The 11,875-nt window shown below is 33.3% G+C and overlaps 1 protein-coding gene across 1 annotated transcript in view; it reads left to right on the top strand.

Annotated features, from left to right (window-relative positions):
- LOC106462717 (cAMP-specific 3',5'-cyclic phosphodiesterase, isoforms N/G-like) overlaps nucleotides 1-11,875 on the top strand; it is a 69,292-nt gene that overhangs the window by 32,974 nt on the left and 24,443 nt on the right. The window contains exons 3-5 of the mRNA XM_022390040.1: nucleotides 2,288-2,389; nucleotides 8,813-8,868; nucleotides 10,150-10,262. Of these exons, the coding sequence (XP_022245748.1) occupies nucleotides 2,288-2,389; nucleotides 8,813-8,868; nucleotides 10,150-10,262 (271 nt within the window). The remainder of the gene's footprint in view (nucleotides 1-2,287; nucleotides 2,390-8,812; nucleotides 8,869-10,149; nucleotides 10,263-11,875) is intronic.

Raw genomic sequence — 11,875 nt, 5'->3', positions numbered from 1 at the left:
AAAAGATACAAGCTGTTTTGGTCATCACAATATCCGGCAAACAACAAAAGATACAAGCTGTTTTGGTCATCACAATGTCCGGCAAACAATAAAGGTACAGGTTGTTTTGGTTATCACAATATCCGGCAAACAATAAAAGGTACAGGCTGTTTTGGTCATCACAATATCCAGAAAACAACAAAAGATACAAGCTGTTTTGGTCCGGAAAACAACAAAGATACAAGCTGTTCTGGTCATCACAATATCCGGAAAACAACAAAAGATACAAGCTGTTTTGGTCATCACAATATCCGGCAAACAACAAAAGATACAAGCTGTTTTGGTCATCACAATATCCGGCAAACAATAAAAGGTACAGGTTGTTTTGGTCATCACAATATCCGGCAAACAATAAAGGTACAGGCTGTTTTGGTCATCACAATATCCGGAAAACTTCTACGAAAGCTCTACCACTAAGTTATGGTTGAAAGTATTCTACGAAAGCTCTACCACTAAGTTATGGTTGAAAGTATTCTAAGAAAGCTCTACCACTAAGTTATGGTTGAAAGTATTCTACGAAAGCTCTACCACTAAGTTATGGTTGAAAGGCAGCTTCGTGCTTTTTATCGTTTGTGATATTGTGATGACCAAAACAACATGTACCTTTTATTTTAAGTTATGGTTGAAAGTATTTTACGAAAGCTCTACCACTAAGTTATGGTTGAAAGTATTTTACGAAAGCTCTACCACTAAGTTATGGTTGAAAGTGTGGTAGAGCTTTCGTAAAATACTTTCAACCATAACTTAGTGGTAGAGCTTTCGTAAAATACAGCTTTTATTCTATTCGGTTCACCTCTTGCAGAGAAATCTTAATTTGAAATTTTTCTTTCCCCCGAATCTGTTGAGATTTTGGTGAAAGTCCATACTTTTTGCAAAAGAATTTTCCCATGGAAGACCGATTTTCAGTGCTAAAGTAGTCAATATATAACTGTAGAACATTCACAAGTCATGTTTACCGAGTTTTCATTTGAAGGTGCAAGGTTAGCAGGCGTTGCTTGCATGAAACATTATGGGTGCAGTCATGATTGTGATCCTGTTAAAGTTAAAACGATCAGAAAGAGAGGTCTTCTAAAATATTAGAATCCAAAATGAGGACAAGAAAACCACGAAGCAGAAGAAATATTAAGAATAAAATACTTTGATTGTCTTGGATCGTTCATTGAATAGATATGTTTGATAAGACCTCAACCAACGAAAGTCATAAAAGATAGTTGAAGAACAGTTACAAGCTCGCAGAATGTCCCAAAAGTCATGAACGTGTTGAAAACCATTCTTACAGCGCAAGTCCAGGTCAAAATAGAATGGCCCGGAGCAAAAGTAGCCTTAGATTAGAAAGACTTTAAACACCAAAACAATGTTTTGGGAGTTTCATTGCGTTCTTTGAAGTTTTGTATTAGTAATTCCTCCGGAGGATTTTCTCTTGTTAAAAGTTTTCACCAAGACGCGTGGCAATCTCTTTACGATCGATCGATTTTTGGGTTAGATACATATTTAAAATAACATTTCAGAATTACACTTGTTTCTGAAAATACAGAGTAAAAACAACGTACTTATTACTTCTACTTCATTCAATATTTATGTTGAAAGACGTTTGAGACGAACTGGAGTTTATAAGTTACTTAGGTTTAAAACAATTTAATCATTCAGACTTTTAGCGTTTATAGTTCTTACTTTTACAGGACTCATAATAACATAAACATATGTGTGTTATGAACAATAGAAACAAGAATTGGTAACAAGAAGATATGACGGACAGCATATGATTAAATTACTATTAAACACTTTGTTATGGTGTGAACGCCTTTTAGGAGCTGGAGAAACATGATTATATACTACACTCTTTTCCGTCTCGGAGAAACACTAAAGAAAATGAATAAATAATGTAATGTTTAAAATAAACAAGCCTAATACCTTTGTCTTATGACAAATATAATTGATTATAATCCCGCTTCATCAGCTGGGGCGTGCACATTATAAAAACTGTTATACAGTCAATTTTTGAAAGTCTGCATTTGAAAAAGTAGAGCATATTATGTATAAAATAGTTAGTATAAGAATGCTTATGACATCTCATATAATGTGAAGTTCGTAAGAGAAAACTGGTATACGACATAGTGCGAGGTTGTGCATGTTGAATGATAAAGTTAGTAATGTTCATGTTAACATACATTAGTATGTTGAAACTGAATCTTATCTGATAAGTGTAAGAAATAGTAACATCTGAGAACATTGAAAATATGTTTTTCAGACATCTGGAAGACTTAATAGTTACCCCCTTCGCCCAAATCCTACAGAGGTTGAGGAACATACGCAATAATTACATGCGTATCACGAACGTTCCTGCAACAAGGTAAGCACATCTTAAGAAGCGATTAAGACAGTATTTAATGATTAAAACTTGAGATTAGATGTAAAGATTAGGGTAGTGTTCCACTCGCAATCATGAATATTTAGGTCTCGTTAAAGCTATCCTTTGTGGACATTAATCTCTGGTGGATTTAATACACGTTAACGTAATAAAATTTAAGACAGCACCAAAATAGCATTTAAGGTTAACAAATAGGTAAAAGGGAAATACTTCATGATGCCTAGACAATACATTATAACGAAATATTTTAGGCTTACAATTTAGATTGATTTAAAAGGAAGGCAACTAAAGATAATAAATTTTTCTCTGGAGAGCAGCTTACATTCAATTAGTTCCTTATCTTACACCAGTGATGCATTAATAAACATGGTGTTTCACAAGGGTTATTTTACATCTTAAGTAGCATGTTTATCATCTGGTCAGTCTTTTCTTCGTTGTCGTGACCTTGCTATATCGCCGTTATATGATAACAAACCCGTTCACTCTTGGAAATATCACTTCACATGGTGCTCTTCTGATGAGATCCCAGAACGAGGTAGTTCCACGTGAACTTTTCTTTGTAAAAAGTCGAATAATGTCGATCTATAAATTTTTTTCTGTCTAAAGAGAGCCATCTGGTGGTGATTTTGCTAAGAATTTTAGGTCTTGGTTGTAATTACTTTATATATACGTATTCTTAGAAGGATTGTTCTAAACTAAAACATGGCTTCCAGTATCTGTGTGGCTCCCAGTGGCACAGCGGTATGTCTGCGGACTTACAATGCTAGAAACTGGGTTTCAATACCCATGGTAGCCAGAGCACAGATAGCCCATTGTGTAGCTTTGTGCTTAACTACAAACAAACAAACCAGTATGTGTGTTACTTTGTCGAATAGTAAGTATTTCTTCTACATCAGCTCATTGTATTTCAGTTTACAAATAACCTAATTTTAACTAAAGATGAAGTATTTGATTTTCTTCTTTTTTTTTCCTCTCAAGTACCTTTTAGTATATGAATTGCTGTTATTTGACTTTTGTACAAAGAATGTATTTTTGCTTTTTACCTTACGTAGAAGTTTTTATCTTTATTCAAGGACAACCGGTTGTCCTTGGTAGAAATCAGCCTTCGAGGAAATTTAACATTGGTTTGGTAAAGCATCTTCTAACCTTTTTTCAGCCTTCGAGGAAATTTAACATTGGTTTGGTAAAGCATCTTCTAACCTTTTTTCAGCCTTCGAGGAAATTTAACATTGGTTTGGTAAAGCAGCTTCTAACCTTTTTTCAGCCTTTGAGGAAATTTAACATTGGTTTGGTAAAGCATCTTCTAACTATTTTTTTCTTCTCTTCTTATAATTTCCAAAATGGTAAAAGGGAAATTTGTCTTAAAAAAAGGTAATCGCTCAATTACACGGGGCTTAATATTTAGTACCATGTTGTTTAGTACTTAGTACCATGTTGTTTAGTATCTAGTGCCATGTTTTTCAATATTCAGTACTATGTTGTTTAATGTTTTGCACCACATTGTTAAATGTTTAGTATCAAGTTGTTTAATGTTTAGTATCATGGGGTTTAATGTTTAGTACCATATTGTTTAATATGCAGTACAATGTTGTTTAACGTTTAGTACCATGTTGTTTATTGTTTTGTACCATTTTTTTTTAGTATTTAGTACCATATTGTTTAATGCTTTGTACCATGTTGTTAAATATTTTGTACCAAGTTGTTTACTTTTTAACACCGTGTTGCTTAAATTCAGTACTATGTTGTTTAACGTTTTGTACGATTTTGTTTAGTATTTAGTACCATGTTGCTTAATGTTTAGTACCATGTTGTTTAATGTTTAGTTTTATGTTGATTAATGTTTAGTACTATGTTGTTTAACGTTTTGTACCATGTTGTTTAATATTCAGTACCATGTTGTTTAATGTTTTGTACCACATTGTTAAATATTTAGTACGAAGTTGTTTAACGTTTTGTACCACGTTATTTAATGTTTAGTTTTATGTTGATTAATGTTTAGTACTATGTTGTTTAACACTTTGTACCATGTTTTTTAATGTTTGGTACCACATCGTTAAATATTTAGTACCAAGTTATTTAAAGTTTTGTACTACGTTGTTTAATGTCTAGTTTTATGTTGATTAATGTTTAGTACTATGTTGTTTAACGTTTTGTACTATGTTGTTTATTGTTTTGTACCATTTTGTTTAGTATTTAGTACCACGTTGTTTAATGCTTTGTACCATGTTGTTAAATATTTTGTACCAAGTTGTTTAATGTTTAGTTACCTCGTTGTTTGATATTTAGTACCATGTTGTTTAATATTTAGTGCCAAGTTGTTTAATATTTTTTACCATGTTGTTTGATATTTAGTACCATGTTGTTTAATATTTAGTGCCAAGTTGTTTAATATTTATTACCATATTTTTTCAATGTTTAGTTACCACGTTGTTTAATATTTATTACCACATTGTTTGATATTTAGTACCATGTTGTTTAATATTTAGTACCATATTGTTTGATATTTATTACCATATTGTTTAATGTTTAGTAGCATGTTGTTTAATATTTAGTACCATGTTGTTTACTGTTTAGTACCATGTTGTTTAATATTTAGTACCTTGTTGTTTACTGTTTAGTACCATGTTGTTTAATATTTAGTACCCTGTTGTTTACTGTTTAGTACCATGTTGTTTATTGTTTTCTACCATTGTCATTCAAGATACGTCCGACTACATCAACGAAGCTTATCGACAACTTAATGACACAAACCACTATAAAAAGATAGATTTGGACCCCACCCCGGAATTTGTTAAAAATAATTGAAGACAAGCTATGTAGTTTACAGAAAACCAACACATCAGTCGTGAAACGTTACAGTTCCTTTCACCTAAACACCCAGTTCTAGGTCGCTTTACATGTTACCAAAGATACACAAGTCCAACAATTCTATTACTTATAATTGCGGTATGCCCACCGAGAACTTACCTGCTTATGTTGATCACCACATCAAAGATATCCCTCCTACGTTTGACGTCGTACATTTAAGACACAACACATTTTCTAAACATGATCTCTGACATTAACAGCAACGGAAAACTTCCTGCAAACCCTATTCTCTCTACTATGGATGTTCTTCTCTATACACAAACATTCACCATGACGAAGTCCTGAAAACCATATTCTCTCTACTACGGATGTTTCTTCTCTATACACAAACATTCACCATGACGAAGTCCTGAAAACCCTAGAATGTTCTCTGCAAAAACTAGACAAATCCAACACTCAAATTATTACAGACTTAGCTGAACTTGTAATTACACTTAACGGTTTTGAATTTAATAATGAATTCTATATTCAAACAAAAGGCACAGCTATGAGCACCAAGATGACACCAAACTACGCCAACATTTTTAAGAGACAGAGACAACTTTTGGAAAACTGCACAGACAAACCAACGTTTTGGAAACGCTACATTGCTTTTTTTTTTCATTTGGATAGGAGATGAAGATTCATTATTGTCGTTTTATAGACTTAATAACACCTTCCACAGTTCTATAAAGTTTACTCTAGACTACTCCACTACCCAAATAAGTTTTTTGGATGTAAACCTAAAGATGGTGTTCTACATACTGACTTGTACCGAAAACCAACAGACAAACCACAATACTTACATAATCAAAGCTGTCCCCAAACACAATATCACATTCAATCAAGCACTTAGATTAAAGAAGATATGCTCTGACAGTAAGAACTATGACCATCATATTAATTCTTTGAAACAGACTATGGCTGAAAGAGGTTATACAGAAAACACTATCACCCAACAAGCTAAGAAAGCTAACAATATACCACGTACATCTACCCTGAAACAATTACCTAAAACCAATTCTTCTCGTGTTCCACTGGTTATTACCTATCACCCAATAAACTAAAAAATCTACCCCGGATACTAAAAAAACACTTTTACTTCCTTCAACTTAATGATAAAAAAGACTTTTACTTCCTTCAACTTATGATAAAAAACACTTTTACTTCCTTCAACTTAATAAAAACACTTTTACTTCCTTCAACTTAATGATCGATTAAAACCTATTTTTACCGAAGTTCCTGTCGTTGCTTTTAAGAAAAGTAAATATTTGCATTCACACTTGGTTTACGCTAAAGTCAACTTTAAGTCGATACCAGGTGGCAGTCATCTTTGCAATAACAAGCGATGTCAAACCTGTAAGTTCATGCAGGAAACGGACAAATTTTCCAATAAAAACAACCAAAAGCAGTTCAAAATCACTAATTCCATAACCCGCTCTACAAAAAATGTCCAATGTCGAAACTGAAATTTCCAATATGTAGGTTAAACCAAAACAACTATACGGGAATGTTTTTAGTAACCATAAATCAACAATCAAAACAAACAAAGAACTTCCGGTCGCAAAACACTTTAACATGCTTTGGACACTCTTTTGAAGACAAGAAACTGACGGGTATAGAGACAAATTTTACATTTAACAATAACAGGGAAACTAAAGAAGCTCATTGGATAGCACTGTTAAATACTGTGACACCAAATGATATCAATCTCAATCCCGGAGTTGTTGACCTTCACATGTCTCTGAAAAGATTTTCAAAACTAAATTCATGATTAAACTTACTTTACATTATTAGTATTATTCATGCTTTAATCTCTCTATATTGATATCATTTCCCGTATATTACGTCACATTATCCTATATTGATATCATTTCCTGTATATTACGTCACATTATCCTATATTGATATCATTTCCCGTATATTACGTCACATTATCCTATATTGATATCATTTCCCGTATATTACGTTACATTATTAGTATTATTCATGCTTTAATTTCTCTATATTGATATCATTTCCTGTATATTACGTTACATTATTAGTATTATTCATGCTTTAATTTCTCTATATTGATATCATTTCCTGTATATTACGTTACATTATTAGTATTATTCATGCTTTAATTTCTCTATATTGATATCATTTCCTGTATATTATGTCACGTTATCATTTTCTCTATTTCACACAACTTTTGCCGTTATGTTATTTTTATTTTTAATTTTATCTTTATAAAAATTAGTTAACATTTTTATAACTATTATCACACTTAAGTGTTTTATGTACTGTACACACCTCTTTGGCACAAACTAAACCTCACACAAACAACTCTAGGTTATGATTGGCTAGTTCTCAAGGGTAACTCATATTAAACATTCGGTTTACGTGACGTCGACATCCGTGCCTATATATTTCATCACACTCATTAAACATAACCCTTTATTCTACTGAAGAACAACAGTAAACTATGTCACTTTTCCTAACACCAGAAGAATGGCTTCATAAGCTTGATATTTTAATACTACGATCGGTTTACACAGAACAGCAGTAAATAGGCCCATGCGCACTTTTACCATTCTACTCTACGGAAATATTTGTTTGTTTTTGTTTTTTCCAAATTTGCGCAAAGCTACACGAGGGCTTTCTGTGCTAACCGTCCCTAATTTAGCAGTGTAAGACTAGAGGGAAGGTAGCTAGTCATCACCACCCACCGGCAACTCTTGGGCTACTCTTTTACCGACGAATAGTGGGATTGACCGTCACATTATAATGTTCCCAGGCTGAAAAGGCGAGCATGTTTTGTGTGACGGGAATTCGAACCCGCGACCCTCAGATTGCGAGTCGAGCGCCCTAACCACCTAGTCATGCTGGGCCTATACGGAAATGAGATGACAAACATCCTGATGGGGCTCCAATGGATTGTTGTGTCTATATCGCCTTCATTAGAAAATGTTCTTTACAATGAAACTAAGATGTAATGATGCCTGTCAGAATGAGCACGACCTCTGAATGAGGAAGGAGTTAAAAGGGCAGCACGTGAACTGGAAGAACTGCAGCACGTTCTTATAAAGTACGATTAACATCAATATCATGTACGCATAACAGTACATTGTACCTTAAATGTATCCTATCTGTTTGCTATTAATCAGGTCTCTGAATCTGTTTGTTATTAATCAGGTCTCTGATATAAAATAAACGTTTTGCTTTTCCCATCTTAATTAAAATCTCGCTGTGCTAAAAAAAATTGATGATGCATGGATAAAATTTTTGAATGATGCAAAACTATTACATTTAGACAAACAACGACTTTCACTGGGTTGTTTTCTGTCGAGAAATTTATTTCAGTACAAATTTATATTCACGATTCAAGTTAGTATAATAAACAAGTATTCGGTTATTTGGTGAATTTACTTTAAAACTAATATTTACTCGAAAAGAAGAAAAGCATATGTGTTTTAGACAGTAACATGCTATACATGAAAGTAAAATGGATTCTATTTAAGCAGATTTAAAAACTCTAACATTTTACTTTAACATCGATTTTATATTTTTATCTAGATCAAAACGTTCGTCAGGAGCAGTCAATTCATCATCAGCTCCTATCAAATTATCCGGTAAGGACGCATTCTATACATCATCAGCTCCTATCAAATTATCCGGTAAGGACGCATTCTATACATCATCAGCTCCTATAAAATTAACTGGTAAGGACACATTCTATACATCATCAGCTCCTATCAAATTAACTGGTAAGGACACATTCTATACATCATCAGCTCCTATCAAATTAACTGGTAAGGACACATTCTATACATCATCAGCTCCAATCAAATTATCTGGTAAGGGCACATAATATACATCATCAGCTCCTATCAAATTAACTGGTAAGGACACATTCTGTACATCCTCAGCTCGTATCAGATTATCGTTTAAGGGCACCTTTTCTATATCATCAGTTACTAGTAAGTTTTATTTATACTCTGTTCCTAGTACGTTTTCTGATAAAGACATGTTCTGTATATCCTATTCTCCTTGTAATTTATCTGGTAAGAACATGTTCTACACATCTTCAGCTAGTAGTAAGTTTTCTGGTAATGACACATTCTGTACATCCTCAGCTCCTAGTAAGTTTTCTGGTAATGACACATTCTGTACATCCTCAGCTCCTAGTAAGTTTTCTGGTAACGACACAGTTTGTAAGTCCTCTGCTCCTAATAAGTTTTCTGATAAGAAAACGTTCTGTACATCTTCAGCTCCTAATAGGTTTTCTATTAAGGAAGCATTATGTACAACTCCTCCTAGTAAACTACCTGGTAAGGACACATTCTACACATCCTCTGCTCCTATTAAGTTTTCTGGCAAAGACAGGTCCACTACTTCTAGTGACACATATAATAAATTAAGTTATTAAGTGACGTTAAATATTAAGTCTTATATATATATATACATACATATATATATATATGTGTGTGTGTGTGTCAATTTCTTCTCTTTTGCCTCTAACTAGAGATTGTTATGTTATCCATATTTCAGCATTGTTCATACATTTATTTGTAGAAAAAGAAGACAAAACCTGCAATTTTACTTACTTGTTTTCTTTTAGTTTCATTTTATATATTCATTTTCATTGGAAAGTAATAAATCTGACACATTTTGAAACATTTTGTTTCACGAAAATTATATGGGTATATGTTTCTTAAAGCACTACTTTAGCTATAGATTGGGTCCGTATCATAAAGCTAATATAACGAGTGCTTTGAAAATAAGAAAACAAATCAAATGTTTTTCTCTGTGTAACAAAATTATAAAATGGTTTCGTGTATAATGATCCCACTTCTTTTCACTACAAATCAGAAAACTTTTGCCTTAATGGTTTTCACGAACAATTATTTCAGACGAACAGCAAATGCAGCTGGCAACGGACACTCTGGACGAAATAGACTGGTGCCTGGACCAACTAGAAACGATTCAGTCACACAGATCTGTTGGAGATATGGCCTCTAGCAAAGTAAGTAAACACAGATCTGTTGGAGATATGGGTTCTAGCAAAGTAAGTAAACACAGATCTGTTGGAGATATGGCCTCTAGCAAAGTAAGTAAACACAGATCTGTTGGAGATATGGTCTCTTGCAAAGTAAGTAAACCAATGCAATTCACCCTCTACACTCTGGGAATCCACACTCATTCTGTATACACAAGGAACCCACCTTTACTATGGACGCAATACGAGCACATCCTCATTATGGAGATACGCTAGGATTCCCCTTCACTGTGTACATACACTAAGAACTAACCGTCACTTTGAACACGTTCGGAATCCACCCTCACTCTGAACATGTATTAGGATATGTAAATCATAAACACACAATACCCAGTGTGTGTTCTCTACACAGGTTATGTAAATCACATAAACGGAATACCAAGTGTGTTTTCTATATATACAGGACATGTAAATCATATAAACAGAATACCAAGTGTGTCTTCTCTATACAGGATATGTAAATCATATACACACAATACCCAGTGTGTGTTCTCTACACAGGTTATGTAAATCACATAAACAGAATACCAAGTGTGTTTTCTATATATACAGGATATGTAAATCATATAAACAGAATATCAAGTGTGTATTCTCCATACAGGGTATGTAAAACTTACACCTGACACCATTTCACTGAATAAGGTTACGCTATGATGCTGTCATGGTAATTTCAGAATATTATATTTTTACAGATGACCAATCACATTTCAGTAAAGTATTCATTGAGGTGAAAGAAGTGTTTATTATAACATTTCTTTGATCAGTCAGAATATGAAGCATATGTTATCACGTGCAGCTAAGTTAGAAATTGGAAGCCTATTAGGTGAAGCTAATGTCCATACCTCAACCTTTCTATGTGTATACTTCTCTTCTTGAAAAGATATATGAAGTCTAAGTAAGGGTTTATGTAAATGTAACCTTTGACAAGTCTATACAAGTCTGACCTGCTTCCAAACTGATACGCTATAACTAAAATGGTAGAAACTGTAACGGTTACTAAACTTGAAACTGTTAATAATGCAGTGAATGTATACCAGAAAGGTGACTTAGAAATGTTTGTTTTGTTGTTCAGCGCAAAGATACACAATGAACTATCTTTTCTGTGCCAACCACAGGTACCGAATTCCCAATTTTATCTTTATAAGCTGTCAGACATACTGTTGAGCAGAATTAGCCAAATTAGGCAAAACCGTTTGAATTAAGAGCGAGAACAAGGGGAACTGATAGTAATGTTCTGATCAATGTGCCAATAGAGCTGTCAATGACAACCATATAATCAGTAAACAGCTCAACTAATCAGTCACGGAACATTATTAACTTCATTTGGGATTTAATTAAAATTAATAAAGTGAAAACCTACATAATAAAATAAGTAATCTAGAAGAATAAAGTATCTTTGTTACATATTCTTCAAATCCTCTGTACATACAAATCCACTGTGATGAATGAAATACATTGTTACATATCCTTCAAATCTCCTGTACAGACAAATCCACTGTGATGAATGAAATACATTGTTACATATCCTTCAAATCTCCTGTACAGACAAATCCACTGTGATGAATGAAATACATTGTTAC

The sequence above is a fragment of the Limulus polyphemus genome, unplaced genomic scaffold (genome assembly GCF_000517525.1).
Source record: "Limulus polyphemus unplaced genomic scaffold, Limulus_polyphemus-2.1.2 Scaffold1231, whole genome shotgun sequence".
Taxonomy (NCBI): domain Eukaryota; kingdom Metazoa; phylum Arthropoda; class Merostomata; order Xiphosura; family Limulidae; genus Limulus; species Limulus polyphemus.
Note: the sequence above shows the minus strand (reverse complement) of the source record. Positions and strands in the feature narration are given on the sequence as shown.